The sequence below is a fragment of the Diabrotica virgifera genome, chromosome 9 (assembly GCF_917563875.1).
Source record: "Diabrotica virgifera virgifera chromosome 9, PGI_DIABVI_V3a".
Taxonomy (NCBI): domain Eukaryota; kingdom Metazoa; phylum Arthropoda; class Insecta; order Coleoptera; family Chrysomelidae; genus Diabrotica; species Diabrotica virgifera.
The window spans coordinates 51,027,707-51,043,004 of NC_065451.1; the positions used below are offsets into that span (position 1 = coordinate 51,027,707).

General features: G+C 32.9%; 1 protein-coding gene across 7 annotated transcripts in view; it reads left to right on the plus strand.

Annotated features, from left to right (window-relative positions):
* Positions 1–15,298, plus strand: part of LOC114332463 (AT-rich interactive domain-containing protein 2) — a 330,994-nt gene that overhangs the window by 234,827 nt on the left and 80,869 nt on the right. For 4 of the 7 annotated variants that reach the window (XM_050662174.1, XM_050662175.1, XM_050662177.1 and 1 more), the window contains exon 10: positions 12,873–13,121. In XM_050662174.1, the coding sequence (XP_050518131.1) occupies positions 12,873–13,121 (249 nt within the window). The remainder of the gene's footprint in view (positions 1–12,872; positions 13,122–15,298) is intronic. The other 3 variants (XM_050662176.1, XM_050662181.1, XM_050662180.1) reach the window with 1 other exon arrangement.

Sequence of the window (15,298 nt, forward strand, 5' to 3'; positions counted from 1 at the left end):
CTTACATACGTCGAAAAATAGTGTACAACTTTGGTTCACAGATATAAAATACAAATATAAAAACACAAGATATAAAATACAAGTATAAAAACACAAGGCATAATATGAAATAATACATACATCAATTAAGACAAACATTTTCTGGGTTGCTAAGAATAAACAAAGTACAATTCAACAATTCACAACCCAGTTCCAAACAGTAAAGTTAAAATTTAAAAATTCTTCACAGCTGTAAAATGCTTGACTTCTGAGAAAATTCTTTAGTTGTTTTCTAAATTGTAAAGTTGGCAATTCAGTACTTTCAGTAGGCAACTTGTTGTAGAATGTTAAACCATAAGAGTTTGGTCCGTCTCTACTTCTTTGGAGCCTGGTGCAGGGCAGTATTAAGGCATGCTTATTTCTGGTTTCATATCGGTGTACATCCTCATCTCTTTGATGACAATCTATATTTTGTTTCACATGAACAAGACTCTCCAGAATAAATAGCGAAGGCAGAGTTAGTATGTGCAGTGCAACAAATGCTTGCCGACATTCTTTCTGATAGGACAGGCCAGCAATTATCCTTACTATTCTTCTCTGAATATGAAAGACATCTTTGCCATGCCAAAATTGCATAGCTGATGTGTGAATGACACAGTGCAAAATAGGCCTATTGTAAAGTGAACACACTCAGAAAGTCTTCTAATCAGAAAAGTTGTGTAGTTCCTAACTTAGCAACAAGGGACCGTTTATGAGCTTTCCAACATAGCCCTGCATTCAAGTAAACTCCCAAAAATTTTATTTGTTTGTCTGCATCTCCGGATGAAAGCTGTCTTGTTGAAAAAATCAAAGACTGGGTTTTATTGATGTTTAGAAGCAACATATTTGCTGCAAACCATTATTCTGCCTTATCTTGTGCTTGCTTTGATGCCTCTATTGCTGCCTTACAATCCCAATCTTTGCAGGTAATAGTAGTATCATCAGCAAAAAGAGTAAATGAACTGGTAAGGTCTATCTGTGGAAGTTCATTAATATAAATTAGAAATAAAAGTGGTCCCAATATTGAGCCTTGAGGTAATCCGATATTTATAGCTCTCTCTGCCGACCTCACTCTACCCACCTGCACACTCTGCTTTCTATTGGAGAGATAGCTGGAGATCATTTCAATGCTACTATCTCCAAACCCATATCTCTCCAATTTCCTGAGAAGCACTTCATGTGAAACACAATCAAAAGCTTTGCTCAGGTCACAAAATGTAGCCGACAGATAGCAGCTCTGCTCAAAAGCCTCTTGAATCTTTATCACTAAGTCCATGATGGCTTTTGTCGTATTTAGACCCCTCCTAAAACCAAACTGACTATTTGTGAACAAATTTTTGGATTCAAAGTACTTAATAATCATTGCTGCCATACATTTCTCAAATACCTTTGATATTATAGGAAGGAGTGATATTGGCCTATAATTGGATGGGTCATCATTGTCACCCTTCTTATAGATCGGTACCACCACTGCTTTTTTGAGCGGATCAGGAAAGATGCTTTCCTTAAAGCAGTGATTTATAAGTGTTGTTAATGGACCAGCAATGAGATGTTTCACACCTTTTATTATGTTAACCGAGAATCCAAAGTAGTCTCTACTTTTCTTGTTCACCATATTTGTTAAAATGTCTCTGATTTCAATGAGATAAATATCTTGGAAGAAAAATTCTTCCCCAAACATGGTGACATCAAAATCCAAGGGATTGAAAAAGGATGGTTGAATCTGGGTTTGCAAGTTACAGGCGACATTAGTGAAGAAGTCATTAAATTCATTAGGTGTAATTTTTGTTTCTAACTTGCTTTTAGACTTGTTTCTGTGTTTATTGATGATATCCCACATACACTTAACTGGATTGGATGCAGTTGAAATAAGGTTATCATTGGCCCTTTGTTTAGCAGATTTTATTGCTAATTTGTAATCTTTTTTGTGATTTGCTAATAGAGTTTTCTTAGCCAATGTAGGAAAGTCATCATACTGCTCCTTTAGCAAGTGCAGTGTTTCCCTCATGGACTTTAAATCATCGTTGAACCAGTTTATTAGTCGACTTGGATCTCTACGTTTTTTATAGGATTTTTCAGGAAAAGAGTGTAAGAAAGCCTTACTTAATTCATTATGAAATGCAAAGAATTTAGCTTCAGCAGGCAAGTCAGAATATTTTAGAAACTCCCATTTTAAACCTTCAACATATGAGAAAAAAGAACATTTACCCTTTTGTGTAATTGGTCTAAAAACAGATCTAACAAGTGCTGGATCATTACCACTAGTAGGCACAAGGAAATCAAGAAGCTGGGCCACAATGATCAGAGAGTGCTGTCTCAACAACCTTTAGATTACAGTCATGATGACCCAAACTCAGAAATATATTGTCCAGACAATTATTCCCCCTTGTAGGTTCAAAGACCAACTGGGATAGTCCAAAAGAGGAAAACAAGCTACATACTTCAACACATTCTCGAGTCGCAGACAAAAAATTCACATTGAAGTCCCCCACAACTAATAAATTACCTTTACTATGAACTATAGTCAATGCTTGCTCCATTATTTCCAGAAAAATATCCAAAGAAGCAGATGGTTTTCTGTAAACTGAAATTACATACATGTAATCCATACATAATTTAGATGTTTTTAAAAAAATACAACATATTTCTACGCATTTTACAGCAGTCATGGCATTTACTTCATTTATTAATTTAAAAGCATACATGGATTTAAGAAAAATAGCTGAACCTCCCCCTATGCTGTCTTGGCAACTGGCTGCAGCCAATCTATAGTCGGTTATATGTAAGGCTTCAATCTCTCCATTTGTGTGCCAATGCTCCTCTGCTACACAAACAATGTCACAATTTTTGTCAGCTAAGAACATTTGAATGTACATTGAATGCATATTTATGTGAAATAGCTTTAGTTTATTCTTTTGTTTTGCACCACAATCAGGCTCTTGACACTTGGATGCAGCATCTTTTTTAAATGGAAGGTCATCTAAGCATTTGGTTTTATGACCTCATCACACTCGCTTGCTTTTACTTTTAAAAATTTCCACCTCTATTGTCTCTGGTAGCGGACTGTAAGATCTTGAGACTGCAAACTGCATCATAAGTAGGAGACGGTCCTCTGCCTGCAGCTTCTCGTATTAACGAAATTACCTGGACCTCCTTTACTGGTGAAGCATCCATTTGTAAAATATTCCACTTACTGTACTTCAAAATGTACATACACATCAACGTTTGAAAAGTGACTGAAACGACCACCGGCAAGGTCAGATGTCATACAGAAGTAGTTAAATTTTACAACACGTTGCCAATTTTCACAAAAACATTTAGTTTTTGGAAGCTTTATAATAGACAACAATATTTTTTTTGCATTAGTTGTTTTAATTCAAAGTAACATAACATAAAATTAGTAAGCAAAAGCTACAATTCATCGAGTGAGTCGATTTGTTTGGTCGCAAGTTTTATTAACTTTACTATAATTGGTTAATATTTTAATATTGCCTAAAGCATCGTTTAGGCCCTAAAATATGTAAAATATTTCCTGAAATAGCTACATCCGGGATCCTGATCAAAAATCACATGCACTTTTAATTGACTTTATCGAGATTTTCCTAATAATATTGGGAAAATGTATTTGGATTAATTGAAGATTATTAAAAACTGTAGCCCACTCGGTATCAGTTAAAATTTTGGCAAGTTATTGCTGATTCCAATTTTTTAAAATAAATTTTATTGCTTTATACCCTTTGTTGTCAATGGTAGTGGAAGTATTGAACTTTTATATACAGGGTTAATCGGACCCATAGGGACAAGGATTAGTGGTGAAATGAACTATATTAACAATTTCTTGTAGCTAAACAAAGTCTACTGTACAATGGCACAAAAATGTAATACGGAGTCCACGCAGTTAAGAGGACCAAATTAATGTACAGAGTGATTCATTAAGAATGTCCAATTTCCGAGTTGTACATTCTAGACATCAAAATATGAATGTTTAACCCCAATTACTTAAATAAAATGTGACTCCTTACTGAGTTACAGGGTGTTTTATTTAAAAATTTAAACCTATTTTGTACCTAGTACTTGAAAATTATTTGACATATCCTTGCCATACTTGGCAGAAGGTGTAGGTATTATAAATTCTACCGAGATATTTGAAGTTTAAAATTAAGCAGCACAATACATTAATCAAAATATCTGTGCCGTTATATGTTTAACTTCAAATATCTCTAAAACTAATACCTTTATCGTCACGAATGAAGAGTATATTGTTTACAAAGAGAGTATTGGAGAATTAAAAAATTGCGCTAAAATAGCAATTCTACCAGTGGCGTAGAATTTGCGAAGAGTCAACCATTCACTGTCCCCTGTCGTACGCCTCTGGTAGTGTCCAGAAACGTTTATTTATCACATCTGTCGTTTTTGTATCTATTACCTCGAATTATTACATTATGTGCATGTTGTACTAAACTGTTGTCATTGTAGATACGGATACATGTAAGTAGGGAAACCTGTTTGTATCTGTTATTAATAAATAAATAATTGAGTTGGGTGTACAGTACCTACACTTTCTGCCAAGTACGAAAAGGATATGTTAAATAGTTTTAAAGTACTAGGTCAAAAACCCTTTAAATTTTTAAATAAAACAGCCTGTAACTCAGTAAGTACTTAAGTAGTCACATTTTATATAAGTGTTCAATCAATATTTGAGTTAATATTTTGAGGTCTAGAATCTACAACTTAGAGATTGAACATTTTTAATGAATCACCCTGAATTTACAATACAATATTCCTAAATTTTTCCAATATGTACTTAACTTTGGTATATCTTATTGATCTGGTTTGGTGAACCTTTTGTAACCTCTACAGAATTTTTTTCCATTTTGTGGTCTTTTCCTCACTATGTACATCCCGTTGGGTATAACTAATCCTGTATACACCTATACATTCTCTAACACTCGTTTTTTATTTAACCAATCCTGAAACTTTTTTGATGAGTTATATTTTCATTGGGTTCTATTTTTTAAAGAAAGTAAAACAATGTTTGTGCAGATGGTTACGGTTGAATATGTAGCCTATTCTACAATCATTAAAAAGTGATTAGCAAAACTCAGAATTGCCTCAATCACTATAAAAAGTATGCCATACATTTAAATTTAGGTTAGATATAGGGAACGCAATGAAACGCTAAAATCGGCAACATTGCTTATGAGAATGGGCTGCATTGCCACTGCAGAATCGACGATTGACTGAATAAATTCGCGCGTCTCAGGTGAGGGAAGCAGAAAGCAGTGTTGCCATGTATTGGGGGTACTCCTATATCTAAATTTAAAAGTAAACAATCGGTATCAACTACCAGAAAGTTTGTGATAAGTTCAGCATGAAAGATTGTTAAATAAACTTCAGAAAATGAAGCTAGACGGAAAAGACTTTAGCATAATTCAAAATATTCATTTGAACCAAGAAGCAACACTAAAATATTCTAACATACACTACCAGATGCATTTATATACAAAAGAAATATCTGACAAGGTCTGTCATATCTCAATTACTCTTCAAAATTTACACTTTGAATACATATTCAAACAAGCACTAGATGACGCCGAAATTGCTTACACCAAATTCTGACAGCAAACAGATGTATGTATAGCCTCCATAATACTATTAAATCTGACATGAACATTACAAGAGCCTGACATGAACATAAAAAATCAGCATATATAACACAGTAATTAGACATGTGCACATGTATAGGAGCAAATCTGTATGTGAGCCAAATGAAAATTGAACGTGTCTCACAATACAATTATTTTTGAACTATAATCAATGAGTTGTGGGACAATACTCAAGGGATTAGATGTCGCATCGGAAAGGCAAAAAGTGCATTCTTGACTATGAGCTGTGTGTTCAAGAGCCATGACCTCACTCTAAAAGCAAAAATAAGGCTCCTGAAATGTTACGTGTACTCAGTGCTTCTATATGGAGTAGAAACGTGGACACTGAATGCAGACACTCTATCGAAACTTCAGGCTTTTCAGCTATGGTTGTATAGAAGGATCTTAAAGATACCATGGACAGACAAAGTCACCAATGAAAAAGTACTACGGAGGATGAACACAACCGCAGATTTAGTCAACATCGTGAAGGGCCGTAAGCTGTAGTATTTGGGACATATAATGAGGAATCAAGGCAGATACGAGCTACTCCAATGCATTTTACAAGGTAAAATTGAAGGAAAAAGGCCCCCAGGACGAAGAAGAATATCCTGGCTTGAAAACCTGAGAGCATGGTATAGAAAGACCTCAACACAACTATTCCGTATAGCAACCAACAAAGTCATCATAGCCAGAATGATCGCCAACATTCGGAACGGACAGGTACCCTAAGAAGAAACATGTATGAGTTAAGACGTGGATGCTAACAAAAGCAATGGAAAGAAAACGAGACGTTTTGTAAGAAGAATCCTCAGAATAATCTTTAGACCTTATCACAACGTGAATACTGACCAATACCGAATGAGAACAAATGCTGAGGTCAAATATATGTATAATGCTAGCGACGTCATCCAAGAAATTAAATCTCAACGCATAAGATGGGCTGGCCGTGTCCATAGACTTCCTAATAATGCCTTACCAAATTAATCTGGGAGGAAGTCCCAACAGGAAGAAGGCCCTTAGGTCGTCCACAAATGCGATGAGGAGATGACATAATATGGCCAGATCTAAGAACAATGGGCCTACCTACTGACCCAACTGTCAAGGATGACTGTTCGAGATATAAGCGAATTGTGCAGTCAGCTATGAGAAGAAATACCAATACCAATAATTAGTATAAAACCCAAATTCCAATTTGTATAAAAAACCGAGTCTTATGATATAACAAACATGGTCAATCTGACAACATTGCAGGCATTAAATTTGAAATCTCCATATTGCAGAAAAGGCGTATCCCGGTTTTTGTACAATTTAAGAGGTAATTGGGTGTTTCCAGACTATGCTCCAGATCATGTTAAGACTAAAGATGCATGCCATGGGTTCTTTCTATCTGGCGATTTTTATTTAAATTTGAATTTATATTCTAAAAAAAGTATTGCCAAAGCGTATCAGAAATAGTGATGAAGGAGTGTACTTCAATTATACAGAACATAAGTAAAGAGTCTTTATGTTCTCGGAACCTTGATAAACTAAAAGTCAAACAATTAGGCATGCTCGTCATAGATTTAATGACATCATAACCCACGGTTATTAGACTTTATTACCGTTGCCTTGACCGACGGTGGTGGGGAGACTTATATTTTTGACTTTACGTCACAAGAGTACACATTCCCATATTTTTAAATGATTTTCGATCATTGAATGTGTGTTATTGTGTATATATATGTATTATTTGTGTTATTATGAAATAATAAGACAAATAGTACACATTTTATCTTATACCGGGTGGTGAATCGTAAAAAGGGCCATAGGAAACTCAATGTAAAATTTTAAATTGTTGAATTCCTGCTTCCCTAATTATTTTACATCAAAAGTCATGAGAGAATACTTGTAGAGAACTAAAATCTGTATTAAAATCAAAAGTTAAAATTGTTCTACGATTTAAATGCATTCCAAAATTTTGAAAAATATGATAAGGTACATTCCATTTCAAATCACTCAGGCAAAAAATTTTGGATCTCCGATTTGTCTGAAAATTGGTATATAGCTTCTGCGGGACGTAAGAATAAGATATTTAAGGTCAAAAAATCTTCTTTTTTTCTCAAAATGTTATTTTATGCGATTTTACAGTGATTTAGTGTTTATTTAAACAAATTTGCATTTTCTATCGTAAAGTATCAATGAAAAACATAATATTTTAATAGAAAGGACTCAAAAATGTCATTATATGGCATTATAACAAGTTATTTTGAATGAAAACAAGTTTTTGATCAAATTTTATAGTGTAAAAAACGTTAAAATACCGTTTTTTACATTTTCCTCCATTCCCAATATACATCATCATCGATTTGGCTGAAAATTTGCCCACAGATAGCCAAAAGATAGGACTTTAAGTGGTTAGAAGGATTTGAATTATATTACAATACCAAAAAAGTTACGTGCAGTAATATCAGACTCAAAAGTATATATTAGTCCAGTCGGGATAGCATTTGACCTTCAATGCCGAGCTGCCCAAAATTTTATTTTTCTGATCTTTAGGGGTGTCAATAGTAGCCTAAATTTAAAATCACGAATGAATTCCTCCGTTACGTTAGTCGCCATCTTGATTTTAAAGGAGAACCTGTTTTGCTCAATATCTCCGCCATTTTTAACTTTTCGACAAAAATGGTAGGAACTGAAATTGTTCCAAATAAATCGTATTTACAATATTACAATTTCTTTTTAACAATTGAATGGTGGGCTACAACAATGTTGTAAACGACATATTGGGTCAAAGTGAGGTTTTAATGCAATATTATTGTATATCCAAAGACCAATGCGAGCATCTTTCAATCTGGCTAAAAATATTTTGCCTTCCCTGAGTTTTTCGTACCGCAATGTTGGTATCCGTATGTTCATAAATGGCTTGTCAATGTGTTTTTTTCACCTCCTGCATAATCTCGATTCTGTCGCTTACAACATTGTTGTAGCCCACCATTCAATTTTTGTCGTGAGGTCGATATTTTCGAGTTAATTGTACTTACAGTAGACGCCTATATTTTTGACTATAATATTGGATGTAACTTTTTTGGTATTGTAATATAATTCAAATCCTTCTCACTACTGAAAGTCCTATATTTTGTCTATCTGTGGGCAAATTTTTAGCCAAATCGATTATGATGTATTTTGGGAATGGAGAAAAATGTAAAAAACGGTATTTTAACGTTTTTTACACTATAAAATTTGATCAAAAACTTGTTTTCATTCAAAATAACTTGTTATAATGCCATATAATGACATTTTTGAGTCCTTTCTATTAAAATATGTTTTTCATTGATACTTTACGATAGAAAATGCAAATTTGTTTAAATAAACACCAAATCACTGTAAAATCGCATAAAATAACATTTTGAGAAAAAAAGAAGAAGAAGATTTTTTGACCTTAAATATCTTATTTTTACGTCCCGCAGAAGCTATATACCAATTTTTAGACAAATCGGAGGTCCAAAATTTTTTTTGCTCCAAAATTGAGTGATTTGAAATGGAATAACCCATAAATTTGCCACAATAGGTATGCGTGTAAAAGTTAGGCCACACGTTACTATTTAACTGACAGTGCTCACACCATTTACTGAATAAAAAATCTTTATTATTAATACTTTATCCGCAACTGAGGGTATCTTATCAACTGTATTGTTTTTAAACAATAGATGATAAAATAAAAATATTGAAAGTTCAAAAATGTGAACATTATTGCATTGTGTGTGGCCTAAGTTTGGGCTGAAAACTAAAATGTATTACATTTTTACAAAATTTTGGAATATGTTTAATTACGTAGACCAATTTTAACAGTTGTTTTCAATACAGATTTCAATCCTCTACAAATAGTTTCTAATGTCTTTTGATGTAAAATAATTAGGGAAGCTGGAATTCAACAGTTTAGAATTTTACATTAAGTTAATGCAAAATTTTGACGCATGTCAAAATTCTCAATGTGTTTTAATTGTATTCATTTTTTTTTCGAATCCTGAGAAAACTAATAAATATTTTTGAAAAATTTAAACTCAGAATGGAAGACTACATTATTACCGAGGACCGAAAGTCCCTGAAAACTTCTATAATGTTTATTTTAATAAGTTACAGGGCTGAAAATAAAAGAAAAGTGTGATATTTAATTTCAAATATTTCATTCAATAGAAACTGCTTGTTTATTCTAAGGGACTTTCCGCCCTCGGTAATAATGTAATCTTTCATCCCGCATTTAAATTTTTCTAAAATACTTGGTTTTCTCAGGATTCGAAAAAAATCATATTACGATTCAAATGACAGTGCACTCTCGTGACGTAATCGCACCCTTAATGTTCATTGGTTAGTCGATCTAGGCAACCGTAATAATGTCTAAGAACCGTGATCATAACCCACCGGTACAAATTTGACGGCAAGCAAATTCAACAAGTTTTTCCCCATTTATTAGTTTTTTCGCTACCGTTTAGCAGGAAAGCGCTGGCGCTGGTGCTAAATAAAAAACATATATTTATTTACCACAGCAACTACAGGCTACACTGTACGGGCTCTCTTTGTCTTTAAGAGTGTGAAACAAAGATAACAATCTGTAATACGGGTGTCAAAGTCATGTCCTATAGAAAGTTATGTAAGATTTTTGTTTGTTTATTGTTTTTTCTTCTTTTATGGCATTTGGGAGCTGTGCCCATTTAGCCAGCAACATTTCTTACAATTAACGCATAACTAAACCTACCATAAAAGACTATTACGAACCTAATCGCCCAATCAAGAATAGGGAAGGAAAAGTTTGTTAAAAAGTAGACTGTCATTAAAATATAAATTAAATAAATAAAATTTAATTTGAAAACAATAATTTGACATTATTATGTAACCTCCAATATTATGACAGACGTCAGTTACCATTTACAATCTGACCAAATATAATAATGTCATATAAAGTCGGCACTAATTCTAGCCAATGAAATGCTCCCTGTAATAGGAATGGCATGCAATAAAAAATGTGATTATTCCCTATATATTTTTTCAAATTTAGAATATGGCAACAAGGGGAAAATTACGTGCATTCCTTATTGTTTGACTTTTCCGATACATATTTTTTATCGCAAATTCATAAAAATCTCTAATCTTTTAAAAATTTGTTGTTTTGCTATTGACATTGAAGATATTTAGTACATTCTTTCACGGTTTTTGCTCTAAATTTTAAAAAACCGCTTGGATTGACATGAAATTTGGCATACGCATAGCTTACATGTCAAAGAAAATAAGTGATATTGTGCCGATGTGTGCTTTTGTTCTGGGGGTGACTTTCACCCCCTCTTGGGGGTGAAAAAATATAAGTCCAAAATAAGTCCGGAAATTGATAAACGGACTAATTTTAAGTAACTTTTGTTCTATAGAACTTTTTCGCCAAGTCAACACTTTTCGAGTTATTTGCAAGTGAATATGTTCATTTTTCAACAAAATAACTACATTTTTAGACGGTTTTTCGCAAATAACTCAAAAAGTTAGTATCTTGTCGAAAAAACGTTCTTAGCAAAAATATGGCCTGTAAAAAAGTAAAAAAAATGGTGTACGGCTTAGGTCTCTGGACCTCGTAAAGCTGGAGTTATAGCCAATGAAATATAGATTCATATTCACCAAATTTCAAATAGAATACTTTGAAGTGAAATATCCAAAAAATTAAGCACTTTTTGGGGAGAATCCATTATAACTTTCTTAAAGTGTTTAAAAAGAGCTTTATTTCTGTTTTTATAAAAAGTTTTTATCATTAAATTTAAGCAAGTTACGCTCAAAATAAAGTTAATCCCTTTTGTTTTGGCAAAAAAAAATCGGGAAGACCACCCACTAATTAGTAACTTAAATGAAATAAATCGTTACCGCTCCATAAATTATTTTACTTATGTTGTGTTTATATGATCTGTAAGTTTCATCGATTCAAAAAGCTTATTTTTTAAAAACATTGGTTTTAAAATGAAATTTTTAAAAATTTTAATTTTGAAAAAGATGATTTTTTTTTCAAAATAACTTAAAAATTGTTAGAGATACCAAAAATCTCGAAAAACAAAAAAAGTCAGCATTGCTTTTCTGAATATCATGTATTTTTTTGTTTTTCTGTTAGACAAAAATTGATTAATATTTGGTGTTTCTAAATTTGCATACATTCGTGATCAGTGACTCGTTCAACCCCTTTTAACACAACCCTTTCAATAATAAGGACTTTGAACCGATCAAACTCTTACAGATCATATAAACAATATATACACGAGTCAAGAAACTTGTGAAGTCGTAAAGATTCAGTTCATTTGAGATACTAATTAGGGGGTGATTTTCCCGTTTTACCAAAAAAAAGGGACTAACTTTATTTTGAGCGTAACTTGTTTACTTTTGATGCTAGAAATTTTTTTATAAAACAAAAATGAAGCTTTTTTAAACACTTTAAATAAGTTGTAATAAGTTTTCCCCGAAATGTGCTTCATTTTTGGTTATTTCACGTTAAAGTATTCCATTTTAAATTTTACGAATATGAACCTATTTTTAATTAGCTATAACTCTGCTTCTACTAGGTATACAGACGTGATATATACACCATTTTTTTAAATATTTTACAGGCTATATTTTTGCTAAGAATCTTTTTTCGACAAAATACTTACTATTTGAGTTATTTGCAAAAAACCGTCTAAAAGCGTGGATATTTTATTGAAAAAATGAACATATTCACTGGCAAATAAATCGAAAAATATTGACTTAGTGAAAAAACTCTATAGAACAGTTTTCTTAGAATTAGTCAGTTTATCCATTTCCGGACTTACTTTGGACGAATATTTTTCCACGACGAAGACCGAAGAGGGGGTGAAAACCACCCCCGGGGCAAAAGCACATATCGGCACGATATCACTTTTTTTCTTTGACTTGTTAGCTATGTGTATGCCAAATTTCATGTCAATCCAAGCGGTTCTTTAAAATTTAGAGGTTTTGCAATATTTTACCGTTAAAGAACGGACTAATTAGAAAACAATGTTTTTCTGATCACTTACATGTCAAAGTATCCATTCGCGAAGTTTCTTCTCTATTCCGATCTAATTAATAGACAAAAGATAATAATCAAATTCTAGTTCCTGTACATTTGATCCTTCATAATAAATCATACCATGTTACTAAAATTAAGTTACTATTAAAATTACCAAAGTTACTATTTAAAATTTAAAGGCTATGGCTCACCCACACCTCAGTCAAGCTCTCTTGGGCGCTACAGCAGCTTCAACATCTACTGCTACAACCACGATAACTGTATCAAGCGGAGGGAGCAGTAAGGAAAACCAGACGATGTCGACTTCGACGGCAGCAGGTCAGACAAGTAACACATCGCTTATTAAAAGCCTTCTGGCCACAAAGGTAAACGATTGCATGTCAACAGTGAGCATGAGGACTGCGACAGACTGTCAAAATGTAGCTCAGGTAACACACTAATACCACTAGCAGTTATTTGTTTTTCACAAGTGTAGATGTTTTAATAAACCAATAACAAACTCGTTTTAAATCAATTTTAGTAGAATTTCTAATGTCGACCACTAGAAACGTCCCAGAAACTGAGTTAAAAACTCGTAAAGATCTGTATAATTGGTCATAAGTGACGCTTAATAATAAATAATGCAAAATAAAGGCAAGTGTAGACAAAATTAACAAACAAAATAGGTTTTCAGAAGTGAACACTTAAACTCCCATATCCAGAAGTACATCTCTGCTGCAAACCTTGAGGATAAAATACAATATTAATACTTAGGGTAGGTGGGGGTAAAAGTACGCACGGGGCAAAGGTACGCGCTTACATTTTTCTGTAACTTCTTATATGTTGGCGACATCTTGTGGCATATGTTTGTACTACTCAATAGCATTGGATGAGAAACTTTGGCGCAATCAGGGCGAATACAACAACAAAAATGAGGTAAAAATTATTTTTGTACCTTTTGATCTAATTTTTATTAAAAATTGTTTGATTCTAATTCTTAATCTTTCAAACTCAGATTATTATTGGTTAGGCATGTCGAAAGTTTATTGTTAGAAGACTTCTTCTACATGACAGTTTGAAGTTCACGTGTGCATAGTTTCGTATTGAGGTTAGATATATTATTGGTTGCCGGATGGGGCAAAAGTACTCGTACAAATGGGGCAAACGTCTGCAATGCGTATCTTTGCCACCCAGTGAGGTAGACTTGGCAAATGCATGTTTCAAGTCAATCTTCAAAGTGAATATCAAGTTGAGCTTGATATTCTATCAGCTAATTTTGTCTCAATTTCAAAATGTCTCAAATCCGCAAGAGTATGCACATGCATACTTTTGCCCCATTGGGTGGGGCAAAGGTACGCATTAACATTTTTTTTTTCTCAAAAAGTTATCAACACTACAAAAATAATATTGAAGAATTGCCATTTGCCTATAGACCAGGGCGCATCTGTAAAAATATTAGTACATTTGGACGTTGAGAGGTGACTCATATTTTTTTGCAGAAATTGTTTGGAAATAACTCATATAATATATTTGAGTTATCCTCCCTCTCAAAAAGGTCCGGAACATTGTTTAAATAATCAAAATGTCAAAAAATGAAGGAAAAATTCGATATTTTTCTTCGTTTTTTGATTATAACTTTAAAAGTATTCATTTTCGAGAAAAGTTGTACTGACATAAAAGTTGCGTAATTAAATTTTCTACAATATACGATTCGTTAAAAATTTTAAAAATTGTCACCCTTCTTGCAAAATAGCAATGATTGCGAAAAACGATAAAAAAACAAGTATGTATTCGCATTCTACGTTTTTCAACCATTTTAGTACATTCTTTCACGGTTTTTGCTCTAAATTTTAAAGAACCGCTTGGATTGACATGAAATTTGGCATACGTATAGCTTACATGTAAAAGAAAAAAAGTGATATTGTGCCGATGTGGGCTTTTGTCCTGGGGGTGACTTTCACCCCCTCTTGGGGTGAAAAAATATATGTCCGAAATAAGTCCGGAAATGGGTAAACTAACTAATTTTAAGTAACTTTTGCTCTATAGAGCTCTTTCGTCAAGTCAACACTTTTCGAGTTATTTGCGAGTGAATATGTTCATTTTTCAACAAAATAACCACATTTTTAGACGGTTTTTTCGCAAATAACTCAAAAAGTAAGTATTTTGTCCAAAAAACGTTCTTAGCAAAAATATAGCCCATAAAAAAGTAAAAAAAATGGTGTACGCGTTAGGTCTCTGTATCTCGTAGAACCAAGCACTTTTTGGGGAAACCCCATTATAACTTTTTTAAAGTGTTTAAAAAAAGGTTTAAAAAAAGCTTTATTTCTGTTTTTACAAAAAGTTTCTAGCATTAAATTTAAGCAAGTTACGATCAAAATAAAGTTGGTCCCTTTTGTTTTGGCAAAAAAAAAATCGGGAAGACCACCTCCTAATTAGCAACTTAAATGAAATTAATCGTTACCGCTCCACAAATTATTTTACTTATGTTGTGTTTATATGATCTGTAAGTTTCATGGATTCATAGTGCTTATTTTTGAAAAAATTTGGTTTCAAAATAAAATTTTTAAAAATTTTTATTTTGAAAAATATGCTTTTTTTCAAAATAACTTAAAAATTGGTAGATACC